The 15,246-nt window shown below is 37.4% G+C and overlaps 1 protein-coding gene across 2 annotated transcripts in view; it reads left to right on the forward strand.

The window, feature by feature from the left end:
- Nucleotides 1–1,277: 1,277 nt before the first annotated feature.
- LOC107719091 (frizzled-3-like) overlaps nucleotides 1,278–15,246 on the forward strand; it is a 16,586-nt gene continuing 2,617 nt past the window's right edge. The window contains exons 1-7 of one of the 2 annotated variants that reach the window (XM_016526415.1): nucleotides 1,278–1,335; nucleotides 2,346–2,646; nucleotides 4,756–4,849; nucleotides 9,858–10,054; nucleotides 10,144–11,161; nucleotides 13,123–13,271; nucleotides 14,588–14,836. In XM_016526415.1, coding sequence (XP_016381901.1) covers nucleotides 2,546–2,646; nucleotides 4,756–4,849; nucleotides 9,858–10,054; nucleotides 10,144–11,161; nucleotides 13,123–13,271; nucleotides 14,588–14,836 — 1,808 coding nt within the window. In that variant the 5' untranslated portion in view covers nucleotides 1,278–1,335; nucleotides 2,346–2,545. Of the gene's footprint in view, nucleotides 1,336–2,345; nucleotides 2,647–4,734; nucleotides 4,850–9,857; nucleotides 10,055–10,143; nucleotides 11,162–13,122; nucleotides 13,272–14,587; nucleotides 14,837–15,246 lie in introns of those variants that run through there. The other variant, XM_016526414.1, reaches the window with a different exon arrangement.

The following is a 15,246-nucleotide window of genomic DNA, read 5'->3' on the forward strand; positions in this document are numbered from 1 at the left end:
TAATAAGAAAGCAATTAAGACTGTCTCCATATGTAAGTCCTTTAATATATTTACATAATGTTTAGGCCACCCCCCTGGCTGTATGTGTAGTTGTATGCATATTTTTGTTTGCGTTTTATGTTTTCATGTGTATTATTGTAGTCCTAACTGTACTTTGACTGTGTTTATTGAAGTTTGATAATTAACAAAAGGCTTGTTTGAGATGCGCCTCGCCTTGCCTGAAATGTTGGCGAGAGTAGGCGGCTGCAGTGAGGGGAGGAGTGAAATAAGCCCAGTCAAGACGGACAGTTCTGCCCTCTCGAAGTGGAACAGATACCAACGAGATCAAAGACAGATATCGCGTTATTCACACTCACGTGCTGTGTTGCTAATAAACATGATATAATTTCAGTTCTGATACTTTTATATGAAAATAAATATGATGAACAAGACACTCAAAGTGCTTGCTATTTAATTCCATACGAAAGGTGTATTTATCATCCATTTTTACTTTAATACAAACATGTATTTTAGATTTTTATAGAAATATGACAACAATCACATATCTCACACAGAGATCGCACTGTCATAGTGTTTGGGAACATTCATGCATAATTTAAATACATAATCACATGAAATCAGATAAAAAAAAAATATATATTTTAGAAGAGAACCGCAGCATCACAGGTGTCTGAACCAATGAGCATTAAGCTGTGACGTCAGTCAGTTGTTTCCCATCATGCTTTTGATCAGCGCAGTCGGTGGAGAGCAACTGCGCTCGACTGCACAATCCGACACAGCCGCCTCGCCGTCGCGAGAGTTTTTTTGCACACGTCAGCATGACATCAGAGCAAGTCGGATGTAAGTCGGACACTTTTCTAACCGGCATGCATCTCGCGGTGATCACCGGTGATCGATTCTGCGCAGAATTTGCTCATCTCAAACATGCCCAATGACTCGTTTCGAACCGATTCTTCGAAATAAAATGCCCAAAAGAACCGAATCGCAAGAATCAGTTGGACTTCCCAACACTAAACACCCCGCCCCTCATTCCGGGCAACCACAAATCATCAGCGCCGACTTCATTTCATTATAGTGCGGAGACGCTCATCGCTCCCAAAGGCGCCCTGGTTATTGCAGCGATGATATCCGTGGATAAACCCAAGCCATTCTATGTTTGCATACTCAATCCAGTGACGTAAGTTCTAATATGCTTTAATATTGAGTGAGAGCAATAATCGTCGGCGCGTCATCGTCAAATGTATATAATAGATACTCGTATTATTACGAGTATCTAACTCGTATTGTTAGATAAGCAGAGTGGAGTGCCACATGTGAATGATCTCCACTGGAGAGGTAAGAAGGACTTTTTATCATTATCAAAATTAATTTAGTCTAGAAACATAAGAAAAATAAGAACAATACACCTCAAAATACAGCAGACACCTATTTTGAAGGAAGTTTCATTACAGCGAAGCTGCTAACGTTACACGCCTTCCGATAGACAGGGTCTCATGTGTTAATAAAGGAAAGGGTTATCTGTTGTTCGCCTTTATTTTGATAAAAACGCGACAGTTTTTTAATGGTATCGAATTTATGTTAAAATTAATAAAAAGGATAAAATAAAAATCATAGTAATTTTAACGCAGGGCGTTTGTGATTGCAAAATCCTCGTTCTGCATGATGCCGTGTTTTTTTTTGTTTTGTTTTTTTAGGTGGGTGTTTTTTGCAATGTTTTTGCAAGTTACATTTAAAAATAGGTGAAAAACTGAGGTGTCAGTCATATAAACCGGACCAAAAACATAATTAAAATAATTTTGTGTTTTTTGTGTAAACCGCTCAAAAAAAAATCACTTTTTATGTGCTGTGTTGACAATCTTGAAATAATCGCAGCCTGTGACTGGGCACACGGACTACGAAATATATATTAAAACTAAAACTACATCAATAATGGTTGACTGTTTTAAAGTTATCGAATTCCAGTTATTAAACTATCAATATTTAATTTTTTCATAAATAAATTTTTTTTAATGATCATTTATGGTTCCATTTAGACTGAAAGCATGGAACATAATTCGGTTCTGAATAGGTTAATATTGTGATCCTGAGATTGTAATGTTCAGTTTTCTTTGCATTGAATACATAGTTACATTGAAGTTCCCCCTAGGTAATACACCTATAAAGCATCTTTTATTTACTGCAGTATAATATGGCAGTGCTTTTGATCATGCATTGTTCACTTTGAAAACATTTCCCACGCCTTGAGTGATCTCCAGCCAGATTCTTCAAACTGTCACCCCATTCATGAATAATTCATGTTAGCCTGTTCATTTCAAATGTGACATTTGATGCTCTTTCTCCCACAGATGTAACCACAGTCATACCTACACTGAATAGTGGAAATGCATTGAAAAGACCTGGATCTGGCACAACAAAATGGAGAAGCACACCCTATCTGTAATTTAAGTCTGGTGTCAAGCAACAGATAATTAATGAGGGAATGGCGGAGCTCAGATTTTCTTGATACAACCCATCCTTTGCAGGTCACAGCACAGACGGACACACCATGGATCTCCTTTGGGTTCTGTACTCCATGCTGACTGTATGTATGGCCATCAATATGGAAGCTACCGGAAGCCATAGCATGTTTACCTGTGAGCCTATCACATTAAGGATGTGCCAGGGCCTCGCCTACATTGCATAATTATACATTTCTTTCCTTTTTCAAATGATCAATTTTCAATATAACACAAAAATCAAAACTACAATCAAACAGTATCAGAGAAAATAACACTTTAGACCAAAGAAAAACAAACAACAAGAAATGATAATAATAGAGAAAATAAATTATACAGATCTTCAGAGGAATTTATATATATATAATATTAAATAAATACATTTAAAAAATTGCATACATAGCATACATAACAAATTAAAATAACAGCACATAGAAAATTGACTTACATAGACATGGGTCAAAGAGTTCATGACAGGCCCAAAAAATTTTTTTCCAGGTCTCTAAGAAAACTTGGGTTGTATTTTTGAAGCTGTATGTTGAATATTTCATGTAAAGTGTGTAATTTATGGTTTGTTTAAATAATTCAAATGTTAGAGGGTGTTATTTTTTCCAATTTAATAGGATACATTTCTTAGATACATATGAAATCAGGCCTGTCCATATAATTCTTTGCTAAATGGAGTAAGCAGAAAAAAAAAAAAAGTTTTTTTTGAGTCGTGAAAATAACCAGGGAAAACCCTTTGCCATGGATCACTTTAATATGCAGTTTGTTTGTATTTTCCTTGAGAGAAGCAATAAATGCAAACCATAAATGTTTAAATGCATTGGTTTAAACCGTATGTACTAACAGCATCAAAGATTTGTCATTTTCAATTTGACCCAGATCTTTCTTGTGCCCTGCAGATAATTCAGATCACATTACAGAAATGTTTAAAGGGAAATTAATCTTTAAATTGTTCTACGGTGATGTTTGCTATATTTTTATTTCTGAAGAATCTTGCTGTTTTAACCATTTTTTGGTTCTCTTTTGCATGTGGCCGTGATGAAATAAGCATCTTATAACTATTTATGTAACAAGGTTGCTTTACAGCGGCTTGCTACTGTATGCCACACAGTGGTTGTTGTTATGAGCAGTTAATGGTGCTCGGGCGCATTGTTTATTTTGATTGCTCCGTAATCTTTGTATCTGCAGCTATAACGCCTGGATTGATTCGAGCCATTGGTTAATGCTCTTTTCCCGGGCCGCAGTATTCAGCTGAGGCCAACTGAAAACAGCTGCATTAGCTTGTTACAGCAGCCAGTGTATCTGTTGAACACACACAGCACTGTAAACGTTATCTAAAACCCACTGTCCTCAGTCACAAGGTTTTAACTTATTCACTCCAGTCCTGCCTCAGTATAATAGAGCGATGGGACAGGAAATTAAAGAGATAAAAAGAAGAAAGAATGGATGGAGTTGAGCCGAGGCAACCCATCTGCTCATCCTCTTGTACATTTGTGTAGAAATGTGGAGCTACATAACCTTTTGCACTGTAACCAGCACAAACACACACATAAAGTGATGATACTTTTTAAACCCACTACTGAGCGAAGGATTACAAGATCAGTGTAGAAATATATTCAAATGCATTTGAACGATAATCACAATTCACATGTAATACTCTGCAGATATATTTTCCAAGCATTGTATATACAAAAAATAATTTTAATATTTATTTTATAATACATTTTTATATATTTAAAAATATATATATTAATATTTATTTTTATTATTATTTCATTTTATAATTATTTAAAACTATTTTTTTAATTATTCAATTAATTTGGATTGCAAGAATGAAAGGATACTGTTCTTTGAATTTACTTAATAGGTCTGAACTTTTTGGCATGATTTCCGCATTTGAGGATAAAACTAACAGAAAAAAAAAATCCAAATGAAGCTTTACATGTGATTTTCAAAGGGTATGAAGTCCGCTGAATAACCAGGATTTGGTTGATGAATAGCTTTTACTATTTTTACAAACTGACATCAATGACTAGAAGTTGACAGTTTAAAGGGGTCATATGATGCTTTTTTAAAGATCATTATTTTGTGTATTTGGTGTAACAGAATATGTTGACATGCTTTAATGTTCAAAAAACACATTATTTTTCAAATACTGTACATTATTGTAGGTCCTCTATGCCCCGCCTCTCTCAAACGCTTCGTTTTCTACAAAGTCCCTCCTCCATAGCATGTTTACCTGTGAGCCTATCACATTAAGGATGTGCCAGGGCCTCGCCTACAATACCACCTTCATGCCCAACCTTCTAAATCACTACGATCAGCAGACCGCTGCTCTCGCCATGGAGGTAAACCACATTACACAGGCTGACTGCTCAAATGATGTGATCAAATTGCATTACATTAACCTAGGACTAGTTCTTGTACATTTGTGTAGAAATGTGGAGTTACATAACCTTTTGCACTGTAACCAGCACAAACACACACATAAAGTGATGATACTTTTTAAACCCACTACTGAGCGAAGGATTACAAGATCAGTGTAGAAATATATTCAGATGCATTTGAACGATAATCACAATTCACATGTAATACTCTGCAGATATATTTTCCAAGCATTGTATATACAAAAAATAATTTTAATATTTATTTTATAATACATTTTTATATATTTAAAAATATATATATTAATATTTATTTTTATTATTATTTCATTTTATAATTATTTAAAACTATTTTTTTAATTATTCAATTAATTTGGATTGCAAGAATGAAAGGATACTGTTCTTTGAATTTACTTAATAGGTCTGAACTTTTTGGCATGATTTCCGCATTTGAGGATAAAACTAACAGAAAAAAAAAATCCAAATGAAGCTTTACATGTGATTTTCAAAGGGTATGAAGTCCGCTGAATAACCAGGATTTGGTTGATGAATAGCTTTTACTATTTTTACAAACTGACATCAATGACTAGAAGTTGACAGTTTAAAGGGGTCATATGATGCTTTTTTAAAGATCATTATTTTGTGTATTTGGTGTAACAGAATATGTTGACATGCTTTAATGTTCAAAAAACACATTATTTTTCAAATACTGTACATTATTGTAGGTCCTCTATGCCCCGCCTCTCTCAAACGCTTCGTTTTCTACAAAGTCCCTCCTTCCGACAAGAGCAGTCTGCTCTGATTGGCCAGCTGACCCAGTGCATTATGATTGGCCGAACACCGCAAGCACTCGTCAGAATTAGTCTACTCAAGATCAAGAAAACCAGGCTAAATCTTTCAAATCATCAGCTCCAAACCATTTCTTTCTTTCTGGCATCATAAGGGACACATTAATCGTCCTTGCTTTCAGATTCAAAAACACTGTGGGACAGTGGCAGCGTCTTGCTCTGAACTCTGGGCAACCTCGGTTGTGAAGTGGGACAGTTGCCTAAAGGGATGATTTCTGGGATTGTTTTGGTTGCATAGAGTAATGGGAAGGTTCAGGGAGCTTTTGAACTGAGCATGCAAAGAGAATGCTGGGTAAAGCTAACAATATTAAGCATTTCAGGTGCACTGACTGATGTAGCTTGACATCTAGTTAATTTAAACTTCCTCCCCCATTTGTCAGACATGCGAAGATACACGACCTTGTCCTCATGTTATTTTTACCATGGCGTGATCATTAAGGGCATCCTGCAGTTGTTATTCAATCTGGCAACTCAAAATCAAATTATATCAGTTATGCATTGCTTGAGAATCATTATTTTTAGATATTAATGAGGGGTACTATGACTTTTGTAAGAGATCTGACCAAAAAAAAATCGATATTGGAATGGCAGGGTTGACCATTATTTACCATCCATATCTTCTTCTTCTTTGTCCCTTCCTCTTCTGTCTGTTTCTCTTCACCACTCCCTCCTCTCTTTTCATCCCTCCCCCCACACAAGGTACTGCGGTTGCCGGGGAAACGGATCCCAATTGTATTGCAACAAAAGAGCAGGCTTTCTCTCTCAGGAGGTGGTCGTCACTCGCACTCTGACCTCTCTCCACATTACACCCCTCCCTCAAACCGGCCCATTTATGCATCACTGGTTACCATGGTAGTGCAGTTGAATTCTGTTAAGTGAACACTGCCTTAAGTTAAATAGTGACCGGTGGAAAAGGAAAAAAATATATGTGTTTATTTGCCCTGTACTTAACACATTGTCACATTCTTTACTTGCATTAAAAAAAAAAAACCTAACCAGAAGGGAATATGAGAATTTTTATATACAGTTAAAAATAATAATTGGTAATGTGGTATTAAGAATATGTCTTAAAATCATGTCAGAATGCTTTGAGGACGTGATCTAAACTTTGTTATCAATGAGCAAGTGGGGGTTCACAGAGAAAGGCATATGTACTCTGGATTTATGGGTAGAGGAAGGAACTAAACGTATTTACTTGTGAATGGACACATTTAAAAGGTCCGGTTAGGTGACTTTCTTCAGTTTGCCTTGTTGTTTTTCCTTTTTCTTTTTGCAACTCAGAGAGGTCTAAGAATAAATCGGTGAAATACACACTTTATCGGCCGGTATTGCTGTTGTATTGTAATTGTATAACATTTTGATAATTGCCATTTATTGGCCATAACATAAAAATAATAAAAACTGCCATCCCTAGTTGCTGCACAAGTGTCTTGGAGCTCTAAAATAATTTATAACCCATATATGTGAAGCACACAGATCCAGCCATATTACAAAAGACTTGATCATGTTAACTTCCTGTATTTGCTTCTGGGGATTATGCTTTCAGATTGTATAGAGTGCTTCCACATCTCTCATGGATCTTAGCATACCAGCTGTAGTATTTAGTCATATATCACGCTTTGAATCACATGATCTCTGCCCAAACAAGAAGCAACAGCCATTGTGCCTCTTCTGCCTTCTGCGTGTTTACATGCCTGCCATCACAGTATGTTTTGAATATCCCTAAATTACTTTCCTCAATGCCCTTAAGAAACTCAGAGGCACTGGAATGGACATTGATGAGTAGGAAGTGTATGTTTGCCCTTAGGACAGCAGTGGACGAGATGCACACATTTGAGTTCATCAGATCACACCATTGCATGTAATGTGGCCTGACAGATAATGTTTTTCACCAGATCAGCAAATAATGGAACTAGCTTTATTTGTATCTTGCTTAAAAGCCAGAGTGTGTCCACTCAATTGAGCTCAGAATCGTGTAAGACATGTCATAAGACCTTCTGTACCGACTTCAGCCACAGATGCCACTAATGGTACATCACCAACCGTAAAGTTGCAACAAGAAGTCAGTCACAATCAGGTGTTATGTCATTTTCTATAGCTGTACTTACTGTCCACAAAATATTAAAATGATCTTTATAAACAAAAGTTCATTTGTCCAGCATATTTTTAGAAGCTACATGATGAAAACAAGCATTTTTTCACATGCTTTTATGGTCTGATGGTTAAAGCCAGTGCTCTTTCTCATGTCATGTTAGCGGCACATCTCAGTGGTATATGCTGCGTTAAATATGGATTAGGTACTTGGAAATGATTGCTGGATTAAGATGCTTTGTGTCAAAATGGGCAAGCATAATATCCATCCTAATCCCTTTTTACAGACATTTTGGGTGGTAGCCTAGTGTGCTGGCAGTGGCTGAATGCGCTCATTATGGATATGTATTATACATCCAGTATATGTGTTGGACTGTTGCAATAATTTAAAGAATGGTTTTATTTGCAATAGTAAATAATGGTAATACTGTTGTTAGCGCATTAGATCATCTCATTGGATTTAGCCTGAACGCTTGGTTAATTTTCTAATTTTCTACATATTAAGTAAAGAATTGGTTGTTTAGGAACATAATGAAAGTCAACATTGTGTGTAATTTGTAACAAATAGCATTTTGAATAGCCAAACATATTTGTATATAATAGTTATGTAAGTCATTTTAGCATTTTTAACAACCAAACACTAGGAGTTATATTTTTAATTATGTAATTTATTATAGCATTTTAAGTCACCAACTCGAGGAGCAATATTATTATTTTGTAGTAATTATTATCATTTTTTTACAACCAAACACTAGGAGTTATATTTCTTTATATTATAATTATCTACATTATTATAGCATTTTTAATCGCCAAAACCTAGGAGCAATGTTATTACATTTGATTTTAATAATTGAATAAATTATTAGCTATTTTTAACAACCAAGCAATAGGAGTTTTTTTTTTTATATATATATTATAATTATTTCAATTATTATAGCATGTTAATAGCCAACCACTAGGAGCAATTGTATTACGTTTTATATAGTAATTGGTTAAATTGGTAGCATTTTTAAACCACCAAAAACTTGTTATATTTCTTTCTACTGCAATTATATAAATTATTATAGCATTTTTAATAGCCAACCCCTAGGAGGGAAATTATTTATTTATTTAAATCTTTTTGTATAGAAACATTGATTTTTTTTTTTTTTCAAGCGTGTTCATATAGGCTTTGAATGATTGTAAGTTTTGGTCCTTTTTTCAACACAAGGGGTGTCAGAACCCCCACCCGACCATCACAAAGGCTCTTACTCTGCAGGGGTGGAGGCTTTATTGTCTGTCTGGTCCTGGGTGGAGTCTTTTTTCTTCTCCCCCATGGGATTTGCATATTTATGTCCGGCCCCAAAGCTGGTTCTACTCCCAGAATGCCTCATGGTGTAAGTGGGCCTCAGCAATAAACAGCATGTCTTCTGCCCCAAAACAAAGGCCTCCTCAGAGAGGTTGCATTACAGATCCAATTTTTATTCTCATTTTACATAAGGGTGACCAAGTGACTGTGATTAAAAATGGTGAAGGGTCAATTTGGATTGATTGATTTTAAATGTTTAACATTTTAAATAATAAATGGTGTATTTAAAGTTTATTATTACACTCTAAAAAATGCTGGGTTAAATACAACCCAGTGCTGGGTAAAATAGGGACAAACCCAGCAATTGGGTTGTTTTGACCCAGCGGTTGGGTTACTACCCAGAAGGTTGGGTTAAACATTTAACCCAACCGCTGGGTCAAAACAGCCCATTTGCTGGGTTTGTCCCTATTTTACCCAGCACTGGGTTGTATTTAACCCAGCATTTTTTAGAGTGTATTATTATTATTATTATTAGCACTCTATATTTCTCTTGTTTGTCCATACAGTCTTTTCATCCTAAACTTAGAGTGCTATTTTACTTATTTTTTATTTTAATTTTAAATATTTTAAATATTTAATATTTACAAAAAAATTATTGCCGTTAGCCTATGTATAGTTTATTATTATTATTATTATTATTATTATTATTATTATTATTAATAACACTGTTTTTCTTGTCTGACAGCCCTTTCATCCCATAGTGAACTTGGAGTGTTCTACTGAAATACGGCCATTCCTGTGTGCCCTTTACGCACCCGTGTGCACCGAGTACGGCCGCGTGACCTTGCCATGTCGGCGCCTGTGCCAGCGTGCCAAGAGCGATTGCTACAAGCTGATGGACATGTTTGGGGTCAGCTGGCCAGATGAGATGGAGTGTAGCAAGTACAGGATCACATTCATTAAGTTCTGCTGTTCAGCAAGACATCTTTATTATATGATATCATATTCTGAAATGAAACTCTGTCTCCTAGGTTTCCAGTCTGTGATGAGTCTTACCCCCGAGCAATAGACCTGCTCCAGAGCAGTGACGGGACGGAGGAATCTCCCTTATCAGTTCAGCGGGACTACGGCTTCTGGTGCCCACGAGAGCTGAAGATTGAACCTGACTTGGGCTACTCGTTCATGGGCGTGCGTGACTGCTCGCCTCCCTGCCCGAACATGTACTTCCGCAAAGATGAGCTCATTTTCGCCCGCTATTTCATTGGCGTTGTCTCCATAGTCTGCCTGTCGGCGACGCTCTTCACTTTCCTGACCTTCCTCATCGATGTCGGGCGCTTCCGTTACCCTGAGCGACCCATAATTTTCTATGCGGTCTGCTACATGATGGTATCCCTAGTCTTCTTCCTGGGCTTCCTGCTAGAGGATCGCGTGTCATGCAACGCAGCGAGCCCGGGTCGTTTCCGCGCCTCCACCGTCACCCAGGGCTCCCACAACAAGGCCTGCACATTGCTCTTCATGACTCTCTACTTCTTCACCATGGCAGGAAGCGTTTGGTGGGTCATCCTCACCATCACCTGGTTCCTGGCGGCCGTTCCCAAATGGGGAAGTGAAGCTATCGAGAAGAAGGCTTTGCTGTTCCACGTGGTGGCTTGGGGCATCCCGGGAGCCCTTACCATCACCCTCATGGCTATGAACAAAATCGAAGGCGACAGCATGAGCGGCGTTTGTTTCGTGGGGCTCTATGACCTCATGGCCTTGCGCTGGTTTCTCTTGGTGCCTCTCGCATTGGATGTGGTCGTAGGTGTGGTGCTGCTGTTGGCGGGTATTGCAGCGCTAAATAGGGTCCGGATGGAGATTCCCCTGGAGAAGGAGAACCAGGACAAACTGGTGAAGTTCATGATCCGGATCGGCGTGTTCTCCGTCCTGTATCTGGTGCCTCTGCTGACAGTCATTGGATGCTGTCTGTATGAGCAGAGCCACAGATCAGTTTGGGAGACCACCTGGGTACAGGAGCGCTGTAGAGAGTATCACATCCCCTGCCCGTTTAAGGTAAGAAGAAATGATGTGAAATACTTACACTACCATTTAAATGTTTGGGGTTGGTTAGATTTTTTTTTAAATATTTTTGAAAGAAGTATCTTATGTTCACCAAGACTGCATTTTTTGAAGAAAAATACAGATAACTGTAAATACAGATAACTGTTTTCTATTTTTTAAAATGTAATTTATTCCTGTGATGGCAAAGCTGAATTTTCAGCATCATTACTCCAGTCTTCAGTGTTACATGATCCTTCAGAAATCATTCTAATATGCTGATTTGTTGCTCAAAAAATGAAACTAACCCCAAACTTTTGAACAGTAGTATTTGTTCATATTGTCCTAAAAATAAGCAATTGTTTTAGCATATATAATGACAGATTTTTAATGTGTCCTTTGTCCAGTGTTAATAATTGAAGGCCTCCACAGTCTCCTGCCAACTCTGTCATCACTCTATATTAGAAAAAGTTTTTAGTGTTTAAAAAAATTTGTTGTGACGAAGTGGTCACTGTAAAACATTTTTTTTTTTTTTTAAGTCACTCCTGCTGATGTAAGCTTCATCCAGAGTTAGAAATGAATGGAAGCTCAGGGTAAAAATGGCCTCAAAAGTGACAAATGCCAGAGAAAATCAAAATATTTCAGTTTAGTTTTGTGGTGACGTGATGTTTTCCTTATTGATACTTATTCATATTATTTAGATGAAGATTTATTTGAATGAAATTACTAAATTGAAGCATTTGACATAAAAGGATGTCATGAGGGTGTAAAATGTCCCTGATTTGCAGATTTTGTGCTTTGTCTTTTCTGACACTAAGTTCATGAGACATTTCCAGCTGCATATCTCGGTAAAACATACAGCAGCAGCTGACTGTGAATATACAGTATCTTGTGTCTAACTGTCACGGTTCGCTACTGTGAGGAGACGCAGAGTCAAATTCAAACTTATAGACTTTAATAATATCCAGGGAAACAGGAAAACACATGTAGCAAGGGTTGACATCAACAATTCCAGACAAGGGAGAACAGAACGGGCTAGAACTCAAATAGGGCAGATAATGAGGGGCAGACAGGTGAGGAGGATAACTAATAATGAGAAACACCTGGAACTAATAGAACTAAATGGGGACAGGAACAGGAAGGACCAAATAAGGACAAACAGGAACTAAACGGGAACATACACGTGACGCTAACATGATGCAAACAAACTGAAACATAACTAAAAACTAAAGACTGTCATGAAAAGTTTCAGCTTCAGCTCAGTAAAAATCTCAGTAATGATGTTTATCCATATGTGTGTGTGTGTGTGTGTACATGCCTGAGGCAGCGTGGGATTGGTTTTAATGAGGCCTTGTTTACTGCCGCAACTTCTGTTCTGTCGTGGTGGAGCAAAAAGGACAGTCATGTGTCATGTTAACTCTGTAGCAGTACTCCATGAAGTGCATTGCTATAAATATCTCTAGATCTCTAGTCACACTGCAGTAAGTGATGATGTCATATAATGGAAAAGTGTTTGGATACAATAAAAATAAAAGTATATAAATCTATTTGCATTATATAAAAAAATACCAAGACAATAACAGTAATGTATATGGATATGTAAAGGCAAGCCGACAGCATTCAGAGCAGAAGAAATGCTCCATCTAAAGCAGTGAGAGAGAGAGGGTGTGTATTAGGTAAAGAAGAGGACAGACATTTGTGTTGACTGCAGCTATGTTTATGCCGTTGGCAATTGTGCAGTGAGCTGAGATAAAGCACTTCCCGTCCACACAATCGCACACACACAACCCAGGGCTAAACCAACATACAGAAATACACTTACGCACACACTGCATGAGGTTATGAGCAAACGCCGAGATCCACAAGGGAAGAATGTTCTTACATGTTCTGATTACAAATCATTCAGGTTTCACCTGTTCTTATGTTGCTTACTAAGCAAATGTGTGAAAACCAATCTATTGCTGTTGTCTTCACAGGTGGAACAGACAAGCAGGCCAGATATCGCCTTGTTCCTCATCAAGTACCTGATGATGCTGGTGGTGGGGATCCCGTCAGTGTTTTGGGTCGGCAGTAAAAAGACCTGCTTCGAGTGGGCCAGTTTCTTCAATGGGCATCACAGAAAAGAGTGAGTTTCGATTAATGCTTGGAGAATTTATACCATTATTGTTTATGCCTAAAGTGAAAAGCACATATGTTGTGTGACCAAAAAGTTCATGAGTTTGAATTCCAAGGAACACAAACTGATAAAGAGCTTGAAAGTCATTTTAAGTAGATGTGTAACAATATTAAAATTCTTACTGATTTTATTTATTTTATTTATGCATACCAGTATGAAAATTCTATGCTGTGTAAATACACTACCATTTAAAGGTTTGTGGCCAGTAAGATTTTTTTTTCAAAACAAATTAATACTTTTATTCAGCAAGGGTGCATTAAATTGATCAAAAGTGACTGACAGATTTTTATTTTAAATAAATTCCGTTCTTTTGAACATTCTATTCATCAAAGAATCCATAACAAATCCTTAACAAAAATATGCTTTTAACATTGATAAGAAATGTTTCTTGAGCACCAAATTAGCGTATCAGAATGATTTCTGAAGGATCATGTGACACTGAAGACCGGAGTAATGGTTGCTGAAAATTCAGCTTTGCCATCATAGGAATAAATTACATTTTAAAATATATCAAAATAGAAAAAAAAATGTAAATTGTAATATTTAACAATTTTTTTATAAAATAAATGCAGCCATGATAAGAGACTTCTTATAAAATATTTGAAAATCTTACTGAAATTTGTGAATAGTAGTATACTTATTTAATTTATTTATTAGTTATGGCCAATATTAAAATTCTAAATTGTCTAAATAAATAAAAAATAATAGTTTAAGTGCTACAAGTGACTTTAGGCATCAGAGCATTATAATTTATAGTATGAAAAACTGATATTCATTTTGAGAATGGCTTAATATTACATTTATTAAATTATTAATGTTTTTAAAGATTAGTTTTAAGTGACGTAATCTAAATTTAAAAATAGAGCATGAACAATTAAATATTGTTCATGTATTGTTGGGGCAGTCGTGGCCTAATGGTTAGAGAGTCGGACTTGTAACCCGAAGGCCCGGCAGAACTGCAATAACCAGTGCTCTCTTCCACCCTCAATACCACAACTGAGGTGAGACCCTTGAGCAAGGCACCGAACCCCCAACTATTGCCACAACAATATGGCTGACCACTTTCACTTGTAAAGGCTTCCTCTCTACACACCCGTCCCTTACATCAGGGCATTAACCTCCTCTCCATTCCCTTGTCCCACCCCCTCCTCTTTTGTTCATTTTGACTCCTTTATGCCCTCTGTCTTCCCTCTCTCTCTTCCTTCACTCCTCTGTCACTCCCTCCCCTCTTTGCCACTCTTTTCCCCCATCTCTACCACCCTCAGCAGCGCAGTGCACGAGAGCAGGCAGGTGCTGCAGGAGCCCGACTTCACCCAGCTCCTCCTCAGGGACCCCAACACCCCAGTGATGAGGAAGTCTAGAGGCACCTCAACGCAGGGCACCTCCACCCACGCCTCCTCCACGCACCTTGCCATGTTGGACGAACCCCCCAGTGCCAGCACCAGCCGCGCGGGCAGCATGCGCAGCAAATCAAGCAGCTTCCACGGCAGCCTGCACCGCTCCAGAGAGGGCAGGTGAGGAATCCGAATTAGAATTCAATCTCATGAGTAGGAATATGAAGTAATCTGATAAATTAATTTTAGCATATTTTAGCTATTTTTTTGGGGGGGGTGGGGGATGCAAAATGCCAGTTAGAGTATTTAATAAATAGAAATGCAAGAAACGGGTAATGCATAGAACTTTGCAAATTATAGTTGTTTTACAAAAACCTATTCCAATAATGTGCACAATTGTTATGCATTGTGGGCTTTGAACCCACAACCTTCCAAACACTAGCCTAGATACCCAGTATCCAGGTTACCGTGAAACAGAAGTAACAACAGATCTTTGTTTCTGTATTGCGACATACATCCGAATGAAATGGTGGAGACTTGGTTCTATCCATCAGTTGTTGATTGGATTTTGAGATGTGGGCGTTGCACTC

This window comes from Sinocyclocheilus rhinocerous, unplaced genomic scaffold, assembly GCF_001515625.1.
Source record: "Sinocyclocheilus rhinocerous isolate Xijiao unplaced genomic scaffold, SAMN03320098_v1.1 scaffold3470, whole genome shotgun sequence".
NCBI lineage: Eukaryota > Metazoa > Chordata > Actinopteri > Cypriniformes > Cyprinidae > Sinocyclocheilus > Sinocyclocheilus rhinocerous.